This window comes from Mauremys reevesii, linkage group 1 (genome assembly GCF_016161935.1).
Source record: "Mauremys reevesii isolate NIE-2019 linkage group 1, ASM1616193v1, whole genome shotgun sequence".
Taxonomy (NCBI): domain Eukaryota; kingdom Metazoa; phylum Chordata; order Testudines; family Geoemydidae; genus Mauremys; species Mauremys reevesii.
The window spans coordinates 237,122,960-237,150,731 of NC_052623.1; the positions used below are offsets into that span (position 1 = coordinate 237,122,960).

The 27,772-nt window shown below is 39.8% G+C and overlaps 1 protein-coding gene across 7 annotated transcripts in view; it reads right to left on the bottom strand.

Annotated features, from left to right (window-relative positions):
* Positions 1–3,676: 3,676 nt before the first annotated feature.
* Positions 3,677–27,772, bottom strand: part of PARVG (parvin gamma) — a 31,334-nt gene continuing 7,238 nt past the window's right edge. The window contains exons 5-14 of one of the 7 annotated variants that reach the window (XM_039500184.1): positions 25,418–25,520; positions 24,106–24,270; positions 23,620–23,735; positions 22,495–22,550; positions 20,242–20,264; positions 18,273–18,334; positions 18,107–18,175; positions 16,197–16,298; positions 9,269–9,341; positions 3,677–6,943 (exon numbers count right to left, since the gene is read on the bottom strand). In XM_039500184.1, coding sequence (XP_039356118.1) covers positions 6,864–6,943; positions 9,269–9,341; positions 16,197–16,298; positions 18,107–18,175; positions 18,273–18,334; positions 20,242–20,264; positions 22,495–22,550; positions 23,620–23,735; positions 24,106–24,270; positions 25,418–25,520 — 849 coding nt within the window. In that variant the 3' untranslated portion in view covers positions 3,677–6,863. Of the gene's footprint in view, positions 6,944–9,268; positions 9,342–11,799; positions 11,861–13,150; positions 13,318–13,373; positions 13,490–16,196; positions 16,299–18,106; positions 18,176–18,272; positions 18,335–20,241; positions 20,265–22,494; positions 22,551–23,619; positions 23,736–24,105; positions 24,271–25,417; positions 25,521–27,772 lie in introns of those variants that run through there. The other 6 variants (XM_039500183.1, XM_039500185.1, XM_039500188.1 and 3 more) reach the window with 6 other exon arrangements.

The following is a 27,772-nucleotide window of genomic DNA, read 5'->3' on the forward strand; positions in this document are numbered from 1 at the left end:
AAAGGGGGTGCACACACATACATCCAACAGTTGGCCAAATCATTTAACATGAATCGACTTCCAACATCTATCTCTCTTTTAGTTTAAGGAGCTTTCAGTAAAGCCAATGACAAAAATTTCACTGGCTGCCCACTTTTGCTGAAATGTATAATAAGCTTAAGCAAGATGCCTCACTCTAGATTCAATTGTCTGCCAAGAGTGAACAAACTTTTCTAGACAATCTGTTATTTTACTGACTGCAGTCAGTAAAGCCTGTTGCACCATCTGCTCTGTGGAAAGTACAAGGTATGTGTTTTGCATGGGTTCTCAAATAGAAATGGGCAAGAGTCAAAATTCCTGCTGTGGGGATCCGCTGAAAGGAGTTTCAACAGCAATTTCTGACCTTCTAGCTTCATGGCAAAGCATTCTAGACAAAGCCCTTCCATAACAATGTTATTCTTTTCTATACCCTTGAAAGCGATCTGTTACAACACACCCAGTAGGCGATCTTATCAGAACCATGAAGGACTAAGGGAGCATTGAGCCAGAACTGCCTTCTTATCATTCCAACTAGTCCATTACTAGGGCTATTCCTGTAGGTAAGTAAATAGTTGGCTTCTCCAATACTGGTTTGAGGTACATTCATTTTCTAGGGCATCAGGAAGGGAGTTTGCACTGCCATTACCTGAGCTTTAAGTGTCCTGGTAGTAAACTGAGGGCTTTAGTCTCAAGGGGTGTTCAGCCAATTACATTCACCACCATTAAAGTAACATGAAGTCCATCATAAAAGCTGACAAATACAGAGAAAAAATGTTTGAGACCAGAGGTAATAATTACATTGAATCATGAGGTAAAACCAAAATGGAATCTATTCACTTTCTCATGTGATCCACAAGCACCCCATCCCATCCCCACCATATGTCATATGAAAGACATGATTTAGATCTACTATGTTGGAGCATAGACAGATAACATTCGATTTTGATAACCCTGAAGTTAGCCTGGGCTAATGCGTAATGGTTTGGACAACAAGTAGTCCTTTGAGACATCCAAAACCAGGAATAAATTTGCATCCATTGGAGTGCAATGGCACACAAGTCATGTTGAAGACACAGAATAGGGCTCATGTAAATTTTCTATCAAAGCAGGTTTTTGATGGAAAATAAGGTTTGTAACTAAAAGTTTTCACAAAGTGGCCATGGAAAATTTTTATTTTTTGTCAAAGAAATGAATACCCAGAACCGGAAATATTTTTTTCCTGACATGCCACTGCAGTGCCTCACTAGAGTTGCGGTTCAGTTGCTTCATGCTACCGTTCTTCTCTATGGATCAGGCTCCTAAGCCAGACTTCATCTCCCATAATGCACTGCAGCCATATGACTTTCCATGATGTACCCCTCACCAAGAGGGAGACCAGGAATCCCAGCCTATAAAGCAGAAGGAGAGCCTGCAGCATGGGTACCCATGAGGCACTATTTTGGAATCAAAATACTTTTATTTTTAATTTTTCACCAAAAATTCCAAATTTTCCATTGAGAAAAAAATCATTTTCTGGCCTACTCTACTTAATACTTATCTTGTTTTATATAATTTCAGAGGCTATGGGTCTTTTCCCCCTGGCTGGGTGAGATGTCATAGATTTTAATTTGAGAAAGGCTCCCTAGAAACGTCTCTGGATGAAATCCTTAAAGCCTTCCACTTTGCTTAGTTGCTGAAGTTGAGGGGCTCAGGACACACTTGTTTTAATGGGGTGAGAGAAAACCCAAGTTTGGGAGCTTGCAGTCACTGGGCTGTGGACAAAAACAATCAATGAAAAAAAGGTGTTCTGATGTTTTTTAAACCAAAGTACAAAGGGGGGAAAAAGGAGATTTTTATTTTCAATTTCAGATTCAACAACCTGCTGGCTGAAAAAGACCTCCCTGGGTTTTAATCTTCAGCAATGCTCCTGAATTATGATTCCTATGAATCCCCAGTCTAGTCTCTCTCTCTCTCTCTCTCTCTCTCTGTGTGTGTGTTCCTCCTGGAAATTTGAGCTTCCGTGTGAGATCCACCAACCTCTGTATCAATAGAGGGGACAATGTAGCATGGCCTTTCTTCTGCTTTGTTTTCTGCAGCCTCCCTACTAATATCACCACTTATTTTTAATTCTGAAATAAATTCCTTGAAAAATAAAGCATGCAAAAACTCAGAACAGCTATTAGTCCTTAGAGCAGTGAAGCTGAATCTTTCTTCTGAATTCAGGGGGAGGGGAAACTTTGATTAACTGATGTCTAAGGTTTAAAACCTCGTTGCTAACGAGGTGGTGGCAGGTAACTCTGGGGACAAACCATCTCTTCAAGAATTAGAAAAGGAGAAAAAAAAATACTTACCTCCAGAAGGAAAAGAGGTGTTCGCCTTCAGCAGTCAAACATATAATGGTCATTTTAGGACTACAGCTGCTTGTTGCTCCCAAATTTAAAGGGCCAGCTACCTGGAAAGCATGCTGGGAGAGGTTCCTATTGCAGTTTGGCCCCACACTGGGGAGTTCAGAAGTGATTAAGGAGTCTCATAGGAAGTAGCTCTTAGGAAAGATGATTGAATTCCTGTCTTGTAGAGGGCCAGGAATCCCGATCTTATGAGTTTTACAGAGCCTGCTATATTCAAATTAGTTATGTCTATTTGTTTTCCTTTTGATTCTATAACAAGTCTAGATGCTTTTGGACATGCACTGTATCCTGTGCTTAAAGCTTACAATCAGTGCATCACAGTAATTCCACCTTTCCATCGGCCCTTCTTTCCACAGGCCTCCTGCCAGCCAGCACCCGGATTAAAGAATTTTGGGGCCCTATGCACAATGGAAATCGAGCCTCTGCACACCTTCCCTGCCCCTGGGGGGATGGGAGACATTAAGGTCCTGCCCCATAGGGTGGGGGCCCCTGAGGTGTTGGAAAGTAAGCCTGCCCAGCTGCAATCACCCATAGGCTCCTGTCCCAGGGGTCTGGCCTGGTTCCCTGCTCCAGCCTGTGGGCTTTGCCACACGAGGCAGAGGGAGCCCTCCTCTGCCCCTCACTCCCTACGATGCCCCGCCCCTTTCCTGGCCCACAAGTCCCGGCTGCCACAAGATGGGGGCCTTGTGCAAGTGCACTGAGTGCACATTGGGTAACTGGGCCTGCTACCAACATTCCTGTCCTCAGAGATTCTCTTCCCAGTGCTGCTCTTCTCTTCTGCTGTCTGCTAGACAGTATATCTGCTTGAGAGACAGTACAACCTAAAGGAATAAGGGTGGGAGTGAGGCTTAGGACCCTGTCAGTACTGCTCAAGTCTTCACTGGTGGCTCACTGTGTAGCTACTTACAAGTCACTTCTCTGCCTCAGTGTACCCATCTTTAAAATGAGGACAATATAACAAGTTGATAACACCTTGCATGGGGTGAATTGTTTAGCGTTCGCCATACTACCAGCATCTTGGATCACCCGTTGAATATTTAATAGCACAGTGCAATATTTTTTCTGTCTCCTAAAATTATTTGATAGACTCAGAGCCATTGGCTCCTTAGAAATACTTGCCAGTCTTCAACCCATCATAATTCAATTTATATGCCTACTTAGATGGTGTAATGAAAACAGAATAGATTAGAATTCTAGTAGCACACCCAATTCTCCCCTCGGGGAATGCTTTAATTTCTAGGATTTAAAAATTACAGGACAGTTTCATTTGTATATTTAATTATATGGCAAGGCAACTGAATGCCGCAATATGGACATGTCATGGTATACTTAAAATGTCATGATACATTTGCCAGTTAATACAGAACAAGCAGGCTTGTTTTTCTTTTATTGACTGATAATCATAAGAGCAAAAAGGGAACAAGTCTGTCACTGGTTGTGCCAGGCACAAACAACATCTTAGAATAATAGTAAATAATTCTCCTTTCCACAGTTCCCTGCTGATGGAATATGTGCTTTAGCACTGTCACTCTGTATTTACTAATCAACCCATGACAAATCTACGACTGTGTCCCATACATAAGTAGTGCACTTGTACATATTTCTATAGGAAATTATAGAGTGGGTGGCTGTCTGATGGATTACTATGCTTTACGAATCAGACATCGTTTTTTTCTAATCAGACACATGCTTATCAAAGTATTCCAAGACATCATGCACATTATGAATTGGCTCAGTGTGAAAGACACATTAAAATATTTATTTTCAGCCTCTATTTTAAAGTTACTGATTCAACCACATTAGTCATCATCCTTTTGAAAACATACAGTAAAAATAAAAAGATAATTCATCCCAAAAGGGCTTACGAGAACATAAGGTGGAAAGGAGAGCGTAGTCCATCCACCTATTCAGGAGCTAGATAGTTATCTGGCATAAATTGATCCATTGTCCTCAAAAGAGCTGTATTTATTTACACCAGCTGAGGATCAGACCACAAGATTTTAAATGCTATGAGATGAAATCTAACTATTTGCCTTCCCTCCACCCCCACCTTCCATTCCATTATTTATTGGAACTTCCCTTTTATGAAAAGAGTGCAAAATGTTCCAAAATCAGGACCATCTCCAATTTTCAAGACAGGTAGCATCCTTCATTCATTTCAGAATAACACATTTGAAGAGCTTTTATGTGATGAGCTGCAGGAATTGCACTCTTGAACTGGTGACGGAGGGGGCATGGTTAATGGACAGACATGTTTTGGAGAAAGGAAAAGGGAAAATTTGAAGGTGTGCTTTCTGGAGGAAGGGATTGTGAGCCAGCACTGATGGGTCATATTCTTGGTCTCTGCACTAACTTGCAAACCTTTCTGTGCCTCATTTTCTCCATCTGTAAAATAGGGATGTTAAAAGTAGGGAAGGGTCATTTGTGTGATACAGACTACTGCCTAGCTAGCTGGACTGAGATCACCAACTCATTTCACATAGGCCACTAAAAATACATCATCTAGTAATGACTTCCAGTCACTAGCAACATGGGCTGGATTCTAACCAATTACCTAATAGCAAAAGGCTGTACCTATATCATAGTACCAGTCACCAGAGTCATTAAATCCCTCTGTGATGGACATTCTATTTCTTTATCCTCAGTAATCTATCTGTGTTCTAATCTTCATGTAATGTTCTGGTAAAAGTACCAGTGAATAAAGAACACAAACTTTTAAGGTCTTCCCCCATCAGATGTTTGGAGCCCACCAGGAGAATAAAACAAGATACCTTCACAGATTCATACATGAGATAACCCTAAGAATGTACGTCAGATATAAATCTTTTGGAATAGCTATTTATTTAACTTTTACTATTGAAGCTGGATGCTCTTTTTTGGTAACTTTTTGGCACCAGACATTGGATTTTCCTTTGTAAAATGTATCTTGATAATTATTGCCAATGCAAATGGGATTATGATGTTCATGACAGTTTGTGGAACTCTCCCCTTTAGTAGTTTTGCATAATTATAACTTGTCAAAGCCAGAACTTGAAGATTTGTCAATATTGCCATCTAAGGATCTCTTTTAGACTGCACAACCAAGAACTAGACACAACAAATTCTTAAATGTCAGCTCTCAAACTTGGAGTGCCGTGGTTTCCCATATTAATACACAGTCTGAGGGATCTGGTCAGGGATCAAATGTCAGAGTCACTGACTACAGGAAATTAAATTGGTTAAAAGGGATGCCAAAATAAAATCACAACTACTCACTTTTTCCCATCTTAGAAATCTTTACACATCATACAAATATACATGAAATACAAATTTAAAATAACGTTAAGGTCAAATGAAGCTGAAGAAAGCCTCCAAAGGGCCTAGGACTTAAAACGCAAGGGTGGCAATTAAAGGAGAGGAGTGTGGCTTTTGCAGCCACAGCTACATTAGGGTGGGGATTGTGGGGGTGCACTGCCTTAGTGGCAGCTGCTGGAGGTGTCGTATAGTATAGGTATCCTGTATAGTCCCAATATAGGTTGTGTGCCCCACAGGAGCAAACTCAGTAGTGACAGCTAAAGAAAGGTTTTATAAACTCCCGTTAGCGCTGAACTCTGAGTGTTACAGGGATAGAATGAGTCACACCCCAACCCACCCTCCCATGTACCCTTGTAAGGGGGAAGGTGGAGTCATGTTAGCCTCTCCCCTTGCACTTAGGTAGTGCAGAGACTAGTATTCAGGCTGGCCATGTGTAGTTGCACAAGAGTTGCAGGGAGAAGAGGGGTGCAGTAGGCCACAATCTTGTGCTAGATTAAAGGGCAAATAAGGGGGCTCTGTCATGGTTTTGTAGGAGGTACAGAGGACTGGGGGAAATCCACAATACTGTACAGTGGATGGCCTGCATAGGGTTCTCAATCTCTCCAGTGTAAATGTATTTTAAGAGGCAGGCAAGCAAGCAGATTTTTTCAAACATTTCACATCTTGCCAAGTTTCATATCACTAGCCACTTTTAAAAATTATCATCAGACTATGGGCTTCAAGCCCCCTTATGGACACCAACTCCATCATGGTGCTGCAGCCACCTCAGTGCAAGTACAGGTGCAAAGTTCTAAAAATGACTTCCAGCTCCCTCTCTGATAAAAGGGCCAGGGGTTGAAGCCAGGGGCTGGGGTAAGCACGTTGACTAGTCTTTACAGCTTTTGGGGGCCTTAGATGAAGCAAGGGGTGGATTCTGTTCTGTGGCAAAATTCCCAGCCAGGGAACAGCAGAAAACACTGGTCCCTGAATACACACACACTTTTATTATAGATAGTGCAAGTTATATAACTGCAACTTTGCATGCATACATGCTCTTCAAAGCATATTAATGCAACAAGTGTCATATAGGGTGTGGGCATGTGCAAAGTGGCAAACATACAGCTAGGAATTGAAAATTAAACCCGGAATATGCTAGCAAGAAAATCTAGTTCTTGGTTTCACTCTTCATGTTTCTTTGGTCTTGTATTTGGAATACAAGCAGTACAAAACCTGCAATGTAGTCTTCATATCTCTGTTCACGATATCTGTGGATATAGAAGAAACAAACAAGCCTGCTGGGAAACATTAGAAATCCTTGAGATAGAGAGACTGCAAATGTCAAAGCACTGAAGGTAATCTTTCACTTTCCCCAAATTACAATCTAACTAAATCAAGAACCAAAACAGGAAATGTAAAGCTATCAGATTTTCTTTATTTCTTAAATGAGTTAGAAGAAGAAAAAGGGTCCTTTACCACTGTACCACATTGGAATAAGGATCAGTAATATACAGTAAGAAACAATTCTTCACTGGCAGACAGCAGAGCAGATAATTTAATAAGACTTGATAACTGTATTTTTGTGATTCTATTATAATGTGAATAGTAGCAGAGATTGCCTTAACTCTTCATTTCCTGGCTTTGTAGTGTTTGCTTTTTGTTCTGTGGTGTGCATTTCCTGCTTTTTGAAGGTTGCAGTTTTCAGCTACTAACTTCCATATTCTGAAAGTACATGAGGTACCGCTAAGCAACCTCAACTCATGTTTGACAAAGGTTTTTGCTAGTTAATACATCAATGTGTACGCAAACTACCACTTCTTCCACACGATGAGAGAGGGGCTTGCTGCTCCTCTTAAAGTAATGTAAATGTATCGCTTTGTACAGAACATAGACCTGCAGTAGGACCAGTAGGCCAGATCTCAGCTGGTGTAAACAATGTAGTTCCATTAAGCACCAATACTCATCAGCTGAGGATCTGGCCTACGTAGCCGTACATAAATGAGACACATTAATCAACAGTAGACATTATTTGAGGCAATCCTCCACACTTAGGGAAATGGATGGCCAATGCTTTTAACCCACTCACAGAAAAGGTATACCCGGAGGCTTTCACAGATTTGGCTTCCCCAGTTTAACTAGAATGGTTCACTGAAATCCAAGTTCCATATATAGGGCATGAAGGCTCCAATTTTTCTCTGCATGCTCACAAATCACTCATATTGACATTAAATGACAGCTACCCATGAGTAGAGCTGGTTGGAAAAAACCATCCAAAACAAAATGTTAATAAAAAAAATAACCAACAATTTTCATAATTCCCACACCTTCCATTTTTTGATTGGCTCTACCCAACAATATAGGTAAAGATACCTATACCTATAGTCCCAGACACATGCCCCTTGAGCGGTGTGAGGGAGACCCTGGCGCACATTTACTTGGAGTGCACCAGGTTGCAGCCCCTATTTCGCCGCCTCACAAATATTTTGTTACGCTTCTGGCTGCACTTTTCCCCTCACCTCCTTATCTATGCACTCCCCATCCATGGCCCCACAAAGCCACAGGACCTCCTGGTCAACCTCTTCCTGGCCCTGGCTAAAACGGCCATCTGTAAAACCAGGGAGAGGAGGTTGGTTGATGGGGTCTCCTGTGACTGTGGGGCCTATTTCCAGTCCTCTATCCACTCATGCATCTGGGCAGAGTTCCTCTGGGCGGCGTTCACTGGCTCCCTTGACGGCTTCGAGGAGCAGTGGGCACTGTCCAGGGTTCTCTGCTCGGTGTCCCCATCAGGTTACCTTTCTTTGACCCTTTGACCTCACTCCCGTCCCTGTTATCTCATTAGTTGTCCCCCTGAATTATTTGGTTTCCAGGCCCTGTGGATCCTCCCCTTAGTTGGGGGGGTGGTCCTTTAGCAGTGGGTGGTCTCTGCCCGCCCACTTCCTGGTTCCCAATAGGAATATAGGTAAAGATAGATGACCTCCCCATATGCTCATGTGTACACATACCCCAATCTTGTTCATGAGTGGAATACCCAACTGGGAAATGATGCCATTTTTAACACTGGAACAGCTTTCTGGGGAACATGGTAAAATGCCTATCACTTAACATCTTTAAATAAAGACTTGAGGTCTCTCTAAAATATATGCTCTAGTTCAGCAACAGTTATTGGGCTTGATTCAGGAATGATTGGGTGAAATTGAATGGTCTATGTTGTTTAGGAGCTTGGACTAGATGATCATAATGGTTCCTTCTGTCTCTAAAAATCTACTAATCCATTCACATCCTAATTTTGGCAATGAGGTCAATACACTTACTCCTACATGGTAATTTCAGCAACTACTGATGTATCTTAGACCAATTCTTGGTTTAAATGGTGTTAACTTACCAAACTGTGGGTATTGTAACAACAGAACTTTTTTTTAGTGTAGACTAGATTGTTAAAATATGAGATCTATACAGGAAATGTGTAGCAAAGGAAATGTTATGAAATACGTGGTTGTCATGTTGGAAGAGATTCTCTAGCTGATTATCTTAGCTTTTCATGAACCAGATCAAGAATCATTCTCTTCCAAAACAAATACTATGTTATGACTCACCTTCAGCATTGACAGGAAAATCTAGAAGACCTCCATCTGTCAGCAAAGCCACTGCAAGGTTAACATTGTGAAGCTGTTGATCAGAAGAGATTAATGAAAGAGCAAGTGAACTCTGGCCAAATATATTTAGTGCATGCTTTATTCCTTTGGTAGTTAAAATGGGAGTTAGCATTGCTGCACCAACATTTTTTTCATACTCTCTTTAGTTCTGGTGGAAAGCTTATAATCACTTCTATCAATTACCAAATCAGAAAAATAGAAACCAAATTTCCTTTAAAAATTATATGAGAAGGGACACAGAAAGATCAATTCATTTAAAATTTTTTGGAAATTCTTGCATTAATGAGATCCCCCAAAATTAAAAGTTTGATAAAATCATAGGGAATTTTTTAACATAGAATGAATTTTGCAGAAAGTATTCTATTTTTCATTTAAAATCCTAAAGGTTTGACATTTTCTGAGCAGCTGTAAATATGAACATTAGGGTAATGTTTTAACATACAAAGGTCTACATGCATACTAAATATTACTGATGATATCATGGATATCACACTTGAGATATTAAGGACACTTCAAGGATCAAGTATTTTTCAATTCTTTTGTACTTCCTTTCTTGGCTGACTGCTTCTTCCCATCAGGAAAACAACATTGCAAGTGCATGAATTCTTTCATAAGTGACTTTACAAAATGACAACAAAGCTGTTGATTTTTATTTATTTACAGTTAAAATCCAGATCCCATTCCCCTCTTGATTTTAACATACTAAAGGCAGGTTGTCTATTTAGGTTCTGTCACAAGACTATTCTTTTAATGAAGTAAGAACAAAAACAAAAGCTTAAATTGCTTCCTTAGCCATTCTACTTGCTACTGATCAGTTTTTCCTTCAGGAGGTACCATGTACAGTGCATGCATGCTGTGCTTTTTTTTTACCTCCCCATGTTACACACTTACATCCTACCATACATAAGCTGAGCAAGAGCTATATTTTATTCTGAACTAAAGTGGTACCTTTATGTTCCACCTAGTTTTGTGATTTACAGATAACAATGACCGAGAGTTTGAAATTAGGTTTAGATTCTTCTTCAAACCCATGGCAGACAAGGATAATGAAAGGATTATACAGAGCTACAAACTGTTTACCCTGGGATGAATAAATAAAATGATTGTTTAATGAAGTAACCGAGTGAGGAGGGTCAGATGTTCCCCTCAGCAAGTTCATGAGACTTCCACATAAAGGTAGAATGCTGATCTTTTATATAAATCTTAAGACACAGTACTGACATTTACTACTAATAGGCAAACTGGTTTGGATAAAGGGAGTACATTCATCTTTCTGCACTTCCAGATGGAACCAAAAGCACTGGAATACTGTTCAGCATTTCCAGCCTGATAGGAAGTTGGAAATATGAGAAGTCTTGGATAAAAGTCTACGCTAGTGGTTATAGACTCTTCTGCCCCATGCCACTAGCTTGTCTTTGTCCCCATCTCTTCCTCTCTATCATCTGACATGTCCTCTTTCCTGCCTGAACACAGAAGGGAGTTCATGTGCATGAAGTGCAATCTGGTGGCTGTGCTGGAAGAGGAAACATGGTTACCCCAGGTTCAAGGAAGAAGGGAGCTGGTCACCGAGGAATCAAAAAGAGAGGATGTCAGAGAGGAAGCCTGGCAGTTAGTAACCACCAAAGGCAGAAGGTCATGGTCAAACTTGCTTGCAAAGAGGTCTCCAACTGTCTGAGGTAGATAGATTATTCTTGTTGGAGATTCATACTCGGAAGAATCAAAAGAACATTTTGCAAGGGACAGGCAGACAACAGGACAGTGTGATGATTTCCTAAAGCCAAGAAATGAGACACCACTCTAAGACTGAATCAGCTTCTGAAGTTGACTATTGGTGATGATGCCTATTGGAACTAATAACACTGTATTGCGGGATCAGACAGTAGATGACTTCGGGGAACTTGGAAGTGTTCTGGAGAAGAATGTCCAAGTGATCTCTGAGATCCTTCCTGTCCCATGAGTGAAAGAAGACAAATGGCAGAAGATTCTGGAAGTGAATTGCTGGCTAGGTAAGTGCTATAGGGTTTTGGTTTTGTGGAATATTGATCCACTTTCTATGGGGAGTGGGGATTATATACTTTGCATGGCCTCCAACTCAGTAGTAGGGGGAACCAATCACTTCGGGGACAGGCTGGCTAGAGTAATCAGGAGGGAGCTAAACTAATAGGGTAAAAAGAGGGAAGATATGAGCACTCAGCACAAAATTGAGATGTTGAAAACAAAATTAATCAAGGACACGAAGAGAAGAAATTATTGAATTGCCCATACACTAATGTTAGGAGCCTGAGTAATAAACAAGAGGAATTGGAATTGCTCATTTATGAGCATACATTTGATCTAGTTAGCAGTACTGAAACATGGTGAGATGATTCTTACATTTGGAATGTTAAAATCAATGGTTATAACCTATTTAGGAAGGATCAAGTAGGGAAAAGGGGAGGGAAAGTGGCACTCTTTGTCAACAGTGACATTACCTGTTTCCGAATCACTGATAACTTAGAAGAAAATGATCTTCAGTGCTTCCAGATTAATGTCCTAACAGATAAAACACACAGATGGAGTAACAGTTGGTGTCTGCTATAGATCACCAAATCAGTGTTAGGAACAGGATAACCACCTCCTTTGCACTTATCTATAATGTGTAGAAAAATAAGCTGCATGATTATGAGGGACTTCAATCTGCGTGACATATGCTGGAGATCTCATGCTGCCAGTACTAAAACATCCCTGGAATTTCTAAACATTATAGATGACAATTTCCTAATAAAAAAAAAAAAAGTGTTGCAGCCTACATAGGAGAATTCTTTATTAGACCTTCTCCTAACAGATAAAGAGGAACTGATCACAGAACTAAAAATTAGTGGTAGCTTAGGTACAAGCAATCATGACTTGCAAGCAGAATCAAGTCCAGATCATTCATATATACACCTGGTTCTTTAATGGGGCCAGTTTCACAAAACTGAAAACAGTTATGAGCTAAATCAGCTAGAAGGAAGAATTTAATCAGAAAAATGTGACTGATAATTGGGAATCATTTAAGAAAATCTTACTAGGTGGCCCAGAAGCCACAATCGAGGAATAAGCCTGTGCTGGTTAAAACAGTGGCTTGGTTTAAAGGGGAAGGGAGAGGGAGGGGAGGAGAGAGAGAGAGAGAGAGTGTGTGTGTGTGTGTGTGTGTGTGTAAGTAAAAATAAATGGAATAATGGGGAATCTGATAGTAATGAAAATAAATCAGAAGTTGAGAATTGTAGAAAAATGATAACAGAAGCAAAGGGACACAGGAAAAAATATGGCCAGCAGAGTTAAGGACAATTAGAAGGATTTTTAAAAATATATTAGAAACAAAAGAATCCTGACAATAGTATTGGTCCATTGTTGATGGAACTGGTAGAATTATCAATAAATGCAGAAAAGGCAGAAGTGGTCAATAAATATTTGTCTATATGGGGGGAGGGGGGAAACAGATGATATAGTCACTTCATATGGTGAAGATAACACTCTTTCCATTCCACTAATTTCTCTGAAGGATGTTAAACAGAAGCTACTAAAGTTAGACATTTTAAGTCAGCAGGCCAAATAACTTCCATCCAAGGATTTTAAAAGATCTGGCTGAGTAGCTCACTGGACCATTAATGTTAATTTTCAATAAGTCTTGGAGCACTGGGGAAGTTTTAAAAAAACTGGAAGAAAGCTAATGTTATACCAATTTTTAAAAAGGGTAAACAGAATGGTAATTATAGGCCTGTCAGCCTGACATGGATCTCAGTCAATATAATGGAGCAGCTGATATAGGACTCAATTAATAAAGAACTAAAGGAGGGTAAAGTAAGTAATGGAAATCAACATGGGTTTATGGAAAATAGATTAATTCAAACTAACTTGATATCTTTTTTAGCTGAGTTTACAAGTGGGTTGTTAAAGGTAATGGTGTTGACATGGTAGACTTCTGTAAGGCATTTGACTTGGTACTGCATGACATTTTGATTAAAGAACTAGAACCATATAAAATGAACATGGCACACATTAAATGGATTAAAAACTGGCTAACCAATAGATCTCAAAATGCAACTGTAAATGAGGAATCGTCATTGATGGATGTGTTTCCAGTGGGCCTTGCATGGATCGCTTCTTGGCCCTGTGCTATTTAACATTTTTATCAATAACCTGGAAGAAAACAAAATCATCATTGGTGAAGTTTGCAGATGACACAAAAATTGGGGGATTGGTAAATATTGAAGAGGACTGGTCACTGATTCAGAGCAAACTGGATCGCTTGGTAAACTGGTCACAAGGAAACAATGTGTGTTTAATACTGCTAAATGTAAATGTATACACCTAGGAGGAAAGAATGTAGGCCATGCTTACATGATGTGGGACTCTAACCTGGGAAGCAGTGACTCTGAAAAAGAATTGAGGGTCATGGTGTATAATCAGCTGAATATGAGCTCCCAGTGTGACACTGTGTCCAAAAGAGCTAATGTGATCCTGGGATGCATAAACAGAGGAATATCAAGTTGAGCAGAGAGGTTGTTTACCTCTTTATTTGGCACTGGTGACACCATTGCTGGAATACTGTGTCAAATTCTGGTGCACGCAATTTAAGAAGGATGTTGATAAATTGGAGAAGGTTGAATGACTAAAGGATTAGAAAATCTGTCTCATAATGATAGACTCAAAGAACTCAGTCTATTTATCTCAACAAAGAGAAGGTTAAGGGAGACTTGATTACAGTCTATAAGTACCTACATGCGGAACAAATATTTAATAATGGACTCCTAAATCTAGCAGAGAAAAGTATAACCCGATTCAGTGGCTGTAAGTTGAAGCTAGACAAATTCAGACTGGAAATAAGACATAAATGTTTAACAATTAGGGTAATTAACCATTGGAACAATTTACCAAGGGTCATGGTGGATTCTCCATTGTTGACAATTTTTAAATCAAGATTGGATATTTTTTCTAAAACCGTAGTTTTCAACCTTCTCTATTTCCAGACCTCTAAAAAATTTTGAATGGAGGTGCAGACCCCTTTGGAAATCTTAAACGTAGTCTGCAAAATCCCAGGGGTCAGTGGACCACAGATTGAAAACCATTGTTCTAAAAGATATACTCTAGGAATTATTTTGGGGAAGTTCTATGGCCTGTGTTATACAGGAGGTCAGATTAGATGATCACAATGGTCCCTTCTGGTCTTGGAATCTACAAACCGCCCCCCATCCCAATTCCTGCTCCCTTTTCCCCTCCTCCTCTGCTCCTGCTCATCCTCTGGTCCCCTGAATCCCTCCCTTTGTTCATCCCTCTGCATTCCCACTAGAGTGACCAGACTTCCCAATATTAGGGGCTTTGGCTTATATCCTAATATTGATTTTCCTTTATTTTTCAGTGTTTTTCCCCCTCACTAGCATCCACTCCAATTCCCTCTGCCCAAGATACACAGACTGTATCTACTGGCTTTGAACTATCAGCTTTCAACTTGAGTGAAAGACGATACACAATAATGATCCTGACGGTATGGCTGGTTGTCACCACTTTTATAACAGGAATGTCATGTTTTAAATCTCAGAGGAGTTCTGCAGTGAAGGTTACATTGTCATGTTCTACTGTACCAATTAATGTCTAAAATGTGGGGGAGTTAGAGTACACAAGGGATTTGGGAGAAATGTTTTAAATTGAAATAAAGTCTCTGAGCTACAGTAGGTAGAATTTTATATCACTCAGGGTATAAGACAGGAAAAAAACTAAGTAAATAATGCTTTGACCAAAAGTAGTACCTGGGGTTCACTTTGCTAAAATGAAAGTTCTTCAGATATAATCACAGCGGAGTGCTTCATAGCCCCAATGGATTCCTCTCTGAGGGCAGTGTCCAATGGTTAGAGGCTAGGCCTGGGAGTCAGTAGTTCTGGATTCTAATATCAACTCTGCCATTTCTTACTCTGCAATTTACCTCTGAAAAATGGAGATATCTACGTTCCTCACAAGAAAGTTGTTTAGACATCATTAACTAACAGGGCTGGTCAAAAGAATAGGAATTATTTTCTACAAAACTTTTTGAACAAACCAAAAACATGTTTGCTTTCTTCAAACTTCTTCATGGGTTTTACTGATTTTTTTTCTTCAGAGTGATTTGAAAATAAAATGTTTTATTTCCAATTTAATTGAATCAGAGCAAAAAAAATAGTGGAGAAAGAAAAGGGAGAGGGCAACTGAGAATGGAAAACTTTCATTTTGATTCAATTCAAATTTATTTCCCCCCCAAATCTAATTAGAGTTTTAAAACAGGGTCAGTATTTGACAGGCTGTGTGCACTAAGGCTCTCAGCTTTGCTAACAGAGGGTCAGGTGAATTGTTAGCAATAGCAGGAAACTTTTAGAAAAGTTACCTTGCCTACCTGGGGCCTCAGCGATGGTTCCATCAAGTTAGGGTTGAGGTACATTTGTGGGACAATGTGAAGGAATCTTTGTGGCCCCTACCCTTGCTGTGTCACCCGTGTGACTAAATGGAGAAGCTGTTGGTCTAATATTGCATTCGCATTCCAACCCATGCAACACAGATGTTTATTTAAAGCACTTGGAATTCAATGCATTTGTCTGGTTAACAAATGGAAATAATGATCGCTTTCATTTTGTAGGATCATGGTAGATTTCAGTACAGACTTTGGGGCAGGGACTTTTTTTTTTGTAATTAGATTATAACATGCTTAGAGCACTCTTGTGCATTGTCTAAAGCTGCTATCCTGCAAACGCTTGTTCATGCGATTAACTTTACAAATTGAAATCACAGAGACTACTGAAAATGGGACTAATCGTGTATAAAGTACATGGAAGGTGTTTGCAGGACCAGGGCTTAAGTAAATAAATAAATAATAACCTACCATTTCCGTAGCACAATTTGGGGTCAGGAAGAACTCCCTTAAATTCAGGAAATACCCCCCAAGTTGTCCAATTAACAAAAGCAAGATAACTCCATCTGCAAACTATAAGAAGAATCACCTGAGTATTATTTATTAAATTGGCTTTTACCAAAGCCAGGAAAAAAGAGATTCAAAGAATTTTACTCAAAGAGATAAATGCTGTTCTATGGAAAGAATTGAGAATATACAGTATAAATTATACAATCTAGTGATTTATTTCCTTAACACCAATGTGTACACAGAATGTAATTTCTATCTGTATAAGGCTCATAAATTCCTATTACTGTAGTAGGAATGTAACACTGTGTGGAGCAATACAAATGACCTTTTTGAAATGTCCCATGTTTGAACAGATTTCAAACAAAAATAAGTATGTATCACTACATAAAAGGAAATTCCATCTAGGATTCCTGGTAGCAATCCCTTCAAAAACTCCATTCTCGGTAATTAATACTTCAGTCCCCATACAATTCCATACAATGCAAGCCACTGGAATTATTATTGTGTCAAAGATTTGAATGGTTGCAGTTAAGTGCTTTATAGTCTAGATTTTCCCCACCTTTTCATATGCATGCCAAGAAGGAAAAGAGCACAAGGAACTTCCCCATCCCAATCTGCTTCCACTTGGTTCACCCTACTCAGAGGCATGGGAGAATCACAATCCCTGCATTCTCGCGAGCATAAGGACTGTTTCCCTCCCACTCATGTGCCCCAAGAGGTGCCAGCTGCACCAAAGTGAGGTGGGAGGAGACAGAGCTATAGTTCCACACCTCCTCACTGTAGTGAGAAGACTGCACCCATCCTCACAGATGGTGCAGTGTGAACTCTTCCCTGGGCTCTGTGAGGGATGTGTCTGATGAAGAACTCCTCCAGTGGTGGTGGCTCCACATTGTCCCCAGAGCAGGGCTGTGCCTCTGGAACAATCATGCCCTATAAATAAGGTTACAATTTTGTCACAGAAGTTGCGAAACTTCCAAAAGACCTCCATGACTTCAGCCCTGGTGGCTGGAGCTGCAGGGTCTTGCCACCTCCCACAGCAGCAGGGAGCTATGATGTACCCCCCAACACACCCTGAGGCAGCAGGCTCCCACGCTCCCAGCTGCCATGGGCAGGGGGATCCCTGCAGTTCCCTGCCAACCGGGGCAGGGCAGGGGGACCCCTGCAGCTCCCCGCTGCTGTGCTTCTGAGCCCCCACAGGTGGTGGGGTACCCAGAACTCCCAGTCACTCCACAGTTGCCCAGTTCCTTCCCATTTTATCATGGATATTTTTAGTAAGACTCACAGACAGGTCACAGCTTCCGTGAATTTTTCTTTATTGCCCATGACCTGTCTGTGACTTTTACTAAAAATACCCATGACAAAATCTTAGCCTTACCTATAAATTATGGCCTAGATTTTCAGAAGCGTCTAGTAATTTTGGGTGCCCACCTTCAGGCACTTTAAAGGGGGCTGATTTTCAGAGGGCTGGAGATCAGCACTTTGTGAAAAACAGGCCTCTCGACCATGTCTTAAGTTAGGCACTCAAAAATCACTAGTCACTATTGACAATTTAGGCCTAATTTTCAAAGATGCTGAGATACCACATTTCCAACTTAAGCCAATGGAAGCTGTAGGGGTCAAGAGCCTCTGAAAATCAGGACCTATATGATGACAACCTTGGGATGATGTTCCATACAAACCCCTTATTTTCAATTATGTATCATATTGGCATTAAAAATCCTCCCAAACTGACACTTGTTATGCCTGAACTCAGGCTATGAACAAATGTGTATATTTGCCAAGTTTAAAAGAGAAATATAGGAATTTTGGAGGTGGCAGGAAATATTAACATAATCGACAGACATTTTAACATACAGCTCAAAGAGTGCTACCTGAGAGTCAGCATCTGTCACATTTAATCCTAATTTTCCAACATGCTTGTTGACAAATTGCAAAAGCACCTAAAGAATGGGAGGGGGGAAAATGGAATTTTTAGAGAATTCATTAATAATATCTTATAATGCAAATGTCAATGTCTGTTTAACATTTAAAAGTTACCTTTTTCACAGCATCCAGTTTGTCCGGTGCATGTGTGAATAATTCATCAAAGGCATCAGCTTCTATGGCAAAATATTCAATAAATGTTAATTAGGATTATCTGGAGTAACTACTAGACCAGTGGTTAAAATAAATTGAACTGGGAGGGGGGAACCCTCCCTGTATAAGCCCAGGAGAAGTTGAGTTGTGGGAGAGCTCCGCTCCCCAATAGTCTCTTCCCCATTTCATATCAGAGAGAAGAGGGAGCTGTGCTTCCCCTGATTTTAACTCCTGTGTCAGACAAAACAGTTTGTTTTTATCAGCTTCCCTAATTTTCACAGGCATGGGTTCTCTTAGTTTGTGCTGCCATTAGCATGAGCCCTAGGCAAGCTGAACTTCCATGGGTCCTATGGTTCATCTCTTTTCATTTGCGCACCTTAACCCTGAACATCTGCAATAAAAATCACTAGAAAATAAGGGGCATATATTACCATTCTTCGGTACCTGAAATTCCCATTGACATCAGTGGGAGTTTTGCACAAAAACTGAGTGTGGAGAATGGCCCTACATTCAGTGACAGAAAGATTTGCCCATAACTCTAAATCCATAGATTTGAAGGTCAGAAGGGACCATTAGAGTCTGACATCCTGCATAACACAGACCATAGAACCTCACCCAATAATTTCGAGTAGCATTACACATGAGAATTAGGGCTGGAAATTGGAATGAAATTTGGACATTTTCAGTGACAAATGGAAATGAAATTTTTGTGAATTCCCACCCTTATTTTCTGACCCGCTCTAATGAGAATTGTGTACATCTCCTCACAGTGACCCATGAACAAAATTGCTTTTGCCTGAGATGAACAAAGTTCTCCAACTCGATTAAAATCAAGGGCATTATGCCAGTGTAATTAAGAAGAGACTTTGGCTTCCATGGTGTGGGATGTGAATTCAGCTTTGTTTAGAAGAGACACTACTCATCAAAATTAGCAGCTATATTACATAAAAAGGCTCCAGTGTTGAGAGAGCGCCACTGGATTTCATTCTCCCTATTCAATTGTTGATTCAGTATTGTTAGGAAACAAAGAACAACAAATCAATAGCAGGAATGTGTGTAAATCCTACAGCACTGTCACAAACTAGAGAGCCTTCTTCTGGAGCTAAGCTTTCTGGTTTTTTCCTTTCTTTAAGCAAGATACATTTTTTTAAAATAGATAAAGACTGAAGAGTGAATTAAGGTTTCCTCCTTTGACAGATTAATCTGCATGTTTTCTGCATTGTCTCAGTTTATAAATGAAAACCACTTAATAGAATAACTGATACAAAATAAATACATGGTTCAATTAAATACTTTGTCTCTGCACTAGCTTTAACTGGTCATATGAATTGCACAGAAGAGAATTAAAGCAGCCCCATTTGTGAAATTTGCCCCTTTGCAGATAGGGAGGCTCAAACAGGCCTTGTAAGTCCTCAAAATGGAGCCTAAGTGGTATATAAGCCTTTCACCCGGGTAAATTTCACAATGAAATGTTCTACTTCCCTTGGTAGTTCTGATGGTGCATTCTGCTTTGCATTAACCTGGTTGTTAAGGTCTGTTATCAAGTGATAATAAAGTTTCAAAACATTATTCTGCAAACTAAAGAAAACAGACCTGAATGCAACTGGCAGCAAGTCAGAAGCCCAATTCTGCAGCTATTACACTATTACTATTACCTGAATAGTTCAACTGAAGTAAATGGGATTCATCTCACTTCACCCCTCCATCATTTTGCCTCCCTCAATTTTATTTCTCATTGCCAGTATGGCTTTAGGTTCTCCTGTGGGGTGATCAGTTGGAACCATGAAGGGCCCAGTTCTGATCTCCTCCCAGTATTATACCCATTAGCCCTGATTTATCATGATGTCAGTGAGATCAGAATTGGATACATACAACTTTTGAAAACAGTATGCAGTAAAGAAACACTGAATTTGGCCTTCAGAGTACTTACTTGCCTGGCCTTCTAAATTCTCTCTGAAGATTCAACAACAACAACAAAAAGAGAATTAGCAAAAACACACAGCAGAACTAATCCAATTTCTAAGCAAAGCATATCTGTGCCATAAGGATCCCTATGAAGTAGGAGATAGAGTACAGAACCTCACTAGTTATTTGCCAGAGGTAGCTTTCCAACAGACAGTTTTATAGTGCACTGTATTTATGTGTTCTTGGAAGAATATATTATTTTAATTGGCACACAGACTAATGCACATTTATTTTATAAGCACAGTCTTCCAACGAGCTGCTCATAATACTAGAATTTTAAGTTGAGTTAACATATAAAATATAATAGTTGATGATGGAACTGTAGAAGGGAAAAACTGTTTCCAGTTCATGGCGCAACCTCCATATTTTCATTGTGTCCCATTGCTGAGCTCACGTAATAATTAGAGAATCTCACAAACTGAGCAAGATCAGATTGTTCTTTCTTTAGCACCAAAATAAGGAAAAATTGCTGAACTCTGGTAATGTATTAATACAATAGCTATAAATTAGTAATATATAAACTGGTTTTGTTTTTATACAATTGAACTTTTAACCTCAGATGTATAAACCTAACATGCTTGGTTTGCTAATTATGTCATTTGTCAGGTCTTGCAAAGACCAATGAAAACCAGTAACAGCTCTGAAAGATGAGTAAATGCCTCTATTTCATGCAATAATTCTGTGACAGTAGCATTTACTAAGCCCTGAAAATGCGTAAATCACTGAACAGATTGTAACTAAATATACATCATGTCTGGTTGCCAACTGTACTTTTTGGTAATAGCAATTTAAGATTTTTTTTTGGATCAGGTCAATGTGTTGGTGTGATATACTGGGAATAAGTCTATATGAATTTATAACTTTCAGTTTGATTTTTATGAACTCTTTGTATGATTATATGCTTATTGATTCTTTCACTGTATGCTGTCCTGTTAAAATTACATCTTCCCTCTTTTGCAAAGGGTCTGGCACCTAAGGGGTCGACTCTCAATAAGGACAATCAATAGTTTAATAACCTTGCCCTAGGAGGACAGTGGAGACTACTGGCCAGAGATTACTGACTTACTAATAGCTCTTATCTATGGTAACCAATATAGAGAATGTTGAAGGCCACAGCTAGAGTTAGTTGAACACTGATTCATTGAAATCAAAATGTTTTGATGAAAATCTTGTCAGGAAGGTTTCTAAAGTCCAGGATGGAGTTTTATGAGTGAGTGAGACACACCAACCCACCTCAGAATAGCCAATGCTCTAGGGCCACCTAGAATGTGGGTGACCCAGGTTCAAATCCCTGCTCCAAACCAGTGACTTAACCAGGCTGAGCGCCTTAGCCTCTGAACTATTGGCTATTATTGGGGTGGTGTATCTTTTTTCTGCCTCTCTTGTATTCATTCATAAAATATTTTGAAAAGTTGCAGAACAAAAACAAATTCTGAAATCTGGAAATTTTTCATAAAATGAAATTGTTGCTTTCCAACCACCCCTAACTATAGCCCATAGAGGACTAGAGGCTGGAATAACCCCAGGGGAAGGCCAGGAAGAGACAAGGTGTAAGAAATGGCTGTTAAAAGGAGACTTACTTTAGCAAGGGGAGGGGGGGCAGAACCAGAAGACAAAACTGAACAGAGAAGGGTGTCAGAGGATCCTGGACTCCCTGAAGGACATTGATTAATACCGAAAGAGCTCTCAGGAAGGATGAGGAAATTGAGGGAAGATCTTGTGTTCAGGCATTTGTTGTTTTAGATCTGAATATCTCTTGTGCTTTGTCTATGAGTAAAGTGTGTCTGGTTTAGAAGTTCCTTTGCAGAATGTTTGTGTTCCCTTGTTTTAAGTCTCATAATGTCCCAGCAAAGTGAAACTGTAAACCAGGGTATCAACATGGGTGGAATTCTGGGAAGCACATGTTTAAGTTATTTGAAAAACCAAAGCAGAGCCTATGGCCGCTAGACCGTGGGATCCCACATCCCAGAAGGGGTACTAGATAATGTGCCAGAGAATGAACCCAGGAGACTTAAAAACTTGTGGGAACCAAAGGTTGAATCCAGTACAGCAGCCTGGTGTCTGACCACAAAGGAACATTTAACCAGGGCTGTAACATTTGGTTGCTTGGTATATTTTTTTAAATAGCCACAGCCACACTATTATTTTAATAAATGAAGTGATCATTTCAATCCTCCTTTGTTATACAATCTATAAAACAAAATGTTTCTTCTCTTACCTGTTCTCTGTGATATATTCCACTGCATTTTCTGTCCTTAATCCTGTTAAGGTACGCTGTTAAACAGAAAGCCAATATAAAATAATGATGTTTAACTGCAAGGGCTATACAAGGAAATCTGTGGTAGTAATGGCAACTTTTATTAACAGTTTGTTGCTATAAACTTTAAGTTTAAAATATTCACAAGTGCTTAAATGACTTAGGAACCTAAGCTCAACTGTCAAAAATGACTTTAGGGACACTGGCGTCTTGTGTGGTCAAGATCTAGATCTTCCTGTCAGAGACTATCTATACAATAAAGCATTTGAAATCCAGACTCTCCTGGATTTAAATGTGTAGAGAGCAAGCCCAAGGCATATGCATCACTTAAGTCCCATGTGCAGCCCTCCAAATAGGGATTAAGCGAGCTTTAAGGGTGATATAGGCCTCGTGCTGTGCTCTCTATGCATGTGAACTTTACCCACAGTTAGAAAACTGACTCAGTGTTGCCAACTTTCACAATTATATCACAAGTTGTGGGATACGTGATGTTTTTCTTAAAGCCCCAGATCCTAGATTCATGTAACTCTGTGAGAATCTCAGTTTTTATTTCATTATCTAAATAAATAAAATTCTAAAGTTCCTAGCCCTCATAGGTGTGGAGAAAAGCTTGAAAATGTGACCCAAGTGCACCCTAAAGTCACAAAAATCAGAAAGTAAATAGAAAACCCAAATTTTAAAAGAAAATCTCATGATTTTTAGGCCAATCTCAGGATTCTGGGGGGCAGACAAATGAATTTTAAACATTTGGGGTTATAATCAATTATAATTTTCCATCCACCAAGAGCAACTCTGCTTTCAGTCTGAATGCCTTTTATTTTACATTAAGTGGAAACAGCAAAAGCATATCAGGAAAGTCTCCATGACAAAGCATTGTGTTTGTAGCCTCTGTAGAACGCTACCTCTGAACTGAACACAAAATGGCTGCAAACAACAGATTTCTAGAAATTAAAAGGTGAATTACACAGAAAACAAAAGCATAACAGTTATACAGTGATATACACCACACTTTTCTTCCACTGTATTTTTTAATTTCTTGTGAGATCTCCGTAACCCCATGGCAGCAAAGGAAAGAGCCATAATTACCTCAATGATTATTACTTCCACACTAATATTTGAAGGGATAGGCAGATCAGGTTGGAAGTGCTTTGCTATTGCAATCAGAAGATATAATGTGCTCAGTAAGTCCTTCTGGAAGATAGCTGTTTCATGAAAAGAAAGCAAATTATAAGTAATGTGCCAACTCATTACAGCCTAATAGTAATACTTTGCATTCCCATTGTGCCTTCCTGAGAAAGTTCTAGTGCTTTACAACCAAAATATGAAATATGCCTCCAAATACGCTTGTGAGGAAGGGCAGATTAGTCCCATTTTATAGCTGTGGGAATGAGGCACAGAAAGATTAAAGAGACCTGTTCAGGGTCAACTAGGAAGTCTGTAGTTAGACACGGGAGAACTGGGTTCAGTTCCTGGTTATATTTCAGTGTCTTAACCCCAAGATCATCCTTCCTTTAGCAGCATCTTCTTAGCCCAGTAAAACCCCAGAACAATATATTTTTATGAGGTAATTTCCTTGCATTTTACTTCTGCACATACAATCAACACTCCATTTCAGCTGGCTCTCTTCTAGTTGTAAACTCTGGGCCACAGCTTCCAGAATAACGGCAAGTTTATGTTTCTGTTTTTTTTCCGTCAGTGCAATCTTCTCAACTTCCAGCCTGAGAGATCCTAGTTTTTCTGAGATGGAGCATAGTTAAAACAAAACAAAACAAAGCAAGATGAGTGTGTTTTAACAGCACTGTAGAGACAATACAAAATCATAGCAGAAATACCAAAAAAGTCTCGATATAAGTGATTAGTATAATTTAATAAATTATATAACGCAGACCCGAAGCCAGCAATTGGATGTGAACAGGTACTCCCTTGGGTTCATGCAGAATCTCACTAATATCAGTAAGGCTCTGCACATGGTTCTGATTGAAGGATTGGGGCCACAGGCTGCAGGCTGATTTTTAGCCACAAGTGGTCCACACCCTGAGTTTTACCAGTGGGAACTGCAGGAATCTCCCGAGTGAATCTGCCCTGTAAATTGGTATGTGTGCTAAGCACATAGCGGTTCATATAAAAAGAAAAATCTTACTTCATAGTTGTGACACCACCACCCCAAATTATAAAAGAAAACCAATTCTATTTATGAGCCTGGTGGCACCATTATGATTTACGAGATTTGATCAGATTAGCAGGTGAGGGCCAATCCAGTTGCAGTCAAAGTAGAATGGAGAAGAGTGTAAAGACAGCAGTAATTAGAGGGATGGAGGGAATGGTAGACCATAACTTTAGGCTGGGAATTGATTCAAGAGGCCAAACCTTCAACTAGTGTAAAATTGATGTTGCTCCATTGAAGTGAACATAGCCACATTGATTTACAGCAGCTGAAGTTATGGCCCGAGGTCTCAGACTATGGCTTTTAAAAAATATACATATTTATAATTGTAGAGGTGATTCCAGCTGGTCTTTATGGTAATATCATAAATCATATTCACTGTCATGGTTTATGATGTCATGAGCACCTCTTGGAGGTGTTATAACCTCAGACTTCAAAGTTAACCTTTTTACTCTCTATATAAACAACGGAATAAAAAGACTTTCCAAAGGGTGGCGGGGAAGGGTCAAGCACTTATTCAGGATTGCATTTACCACATATGGTTCACAGTGCAGTGCTCGTCTCCATTTGAGTGCAAGAGGCATTAATAATTAGTAAGATACCAGCAAGCAAAGCTGTTCTTACAGTTTAGGGTGTTTGATTTTTATTTTATCTGTGAGCTTCTGCACTGAAAGCGCATGTGAGATTTATTAGGGAGCAGAGCTCAAAGAAGCGACTTACCCAAGAGATGATGAAGTATCAGCCCATCAAACAGGTCTTCTTCCAGGCTTTTCACTACTATGTGTTCCTGTTTCAGGGTTGTGTTAATCCAATCTATCAAGAGCTGCAGGGAAATATCAAACAGTCAACAATGATATATCTGTTGTTGGAACAGAAAGTGGGAAAATAAATGGCAATACTTTAGCATCACAAGAGTGCACCTTCCTCCTTTGTCTTTTGTTTTGTTTTCATCCTCCATCGAGAATCTCCTTGTCTTTATTTTATTTTAGTCTTCTCTCCCTCTCTCTCCCTCAACACCATGCCCCTATTTTCTCTTTCCAACTCTCTTCTCTCTCCCTTTTCATTTTCTCTGCTCCTCCCCCACATCTGCTTTATTTTCAATTCATCTCACTAAGTGGCATATACACAGTATGAAATGTAACACCTCTTTGTGTGCAAAGGGAGGTGCTCAGATTGTGTCCCCTCGTCTGTGATTGATAGAATGTGTTTCAGCACTTCAAAATATTAAACACCTAAAGGGTAGAATTCATTCTGTGCAGAAAGCCAGTGAAACCCACTGGTGAATCTGTGCCTGCTCCGCAGAGAATATTAGTCTGTTACAGTCCAGCTACAGAGATTTGGCTCTAGCTCAAGCTATGACAGCTCATGCTTTAATTCTGAAGGCCCCCAGGTCTATGGTCATGTCTGTCCCAATTAAACCCTACTTGGAGGGCTTAATTGGTGTATCCGTTTTGTGCTGCTTCTCTGTGCAGGGGTGAATGGAATCCTGAATAAGCCTATTTTTCCCTCATTAGACGGTTCTGCAGACTGAAACATTCCAGTCCATATTGTTACTCCGAAGACATGGTTCTCAAAGAAAAAGAAAACTTAAAACCCCTATGAGATGTTTGAAAAAACTCACAAGAAATTAAAAAACCTCTCTGCTCTATATTGATGAGCTCACAAAGTGTGTGTAATGCACATTCAAAGCCAAGAGATAACCACAGTTCACTGAGTGGAATCCTGCTATCTTCACCTAATGCCTAGAGTTCAAGTTCTGACGATGCATTGGATTAGTGTAGTTTGAACTGGCAAGCTGAGGGCAGTGGCATAAGCTGATGAACTGCACTGCTGAAAATAGTCACAAGCTTCCTGGTTCACCTGTTTTATCATTTAACAGCCATCTCCCTAGCCTACAGCTTAGGCAACATTGCCTTACCTCTAGCTACCAGGGTCTCCCCAGGAAGCAATACAAAGAAGTGTATCTGAAAATACAGGAGAAAAGAACAGATAGGGAAAGGAAAAAAGAATAATTGAAACAGAAGTTTGCTACTAACTTCTTCTTGCTTTAAGCACTTCACATTTTACTTGTAGTTTAATATTCTTGGCAACCGAGGTGGCCCATCTTGCAGCTTATATTTCCTTCCCCCCAAAGCCACCCTGACGAGAACACTCAATTGAATCAGGAAACTAATTTAATATTTTCCAAAGAAATGAGTTTCTTTGCTTCTCTAAGGCAGCCCTTGAAGAGACCCCAATGTCTCCCATTATAATCACCTCCTTACAGTCTCTGTGTCAGAGCTACGAACTCTCCAGACAAGGAAGACAATGCCTCCCACTCCCTGATATGCCAGAAGGCATTGCTGATGGTAGGCAACATAAAGCATTCTCTCTCTTCCCCTGGCCAGTGAGGACACACGTTAGTCAGTCAAACCCAGGTTTCATGCGCTGTAACCATGAATGGGGTCAACAGCAAAGCTCACAGGAATCTTCACAATCACAGACTAAAAAAATCCTTTATTTTGGAAATTTGTGAAGAATGAATCCAGTGTCTTTAGTGATTCCTTCTTGCTATACCGCCTCTCAAATTTTCTCGTTTATTCAAATATGGTAATGGTGAAAACCTGTTGCAAAAATTATATCCTTCATGAACTGATTGAGAGCTTATTAGGTTTTAGGGAACATATAATATAGAAACACAAACACACATATAATATAGAAACCATATGTTTAGGGCTTTGTGAATATGAGCTATACATACACACCGACACTCAAAGGGCATTTTTAAAATACCTGTCACAGTTTTAATATCTCTGTAACTGTGAAAGGTACTGGTGTGCCGCCCAACGAGATCTGCCATTTTACTGATCCTTCCAAACAGCAAGTTCAGTCTGATGATATCCAGGAGGCTATCACATGAGAAAAGCATCTTGAATTATGTTTGAATATATAACAAAGAAGGGGATTTTCAAAGTCTCTGTGAAGTAAGTGCTGCTGTTTAAAAACTGGGTTCATTTTACTCAATTGCATTAACTAGAACCTAATGGAATTTACTGTACAACAATTTTGAAAACTTTTGTTATGACTGTGAATGGT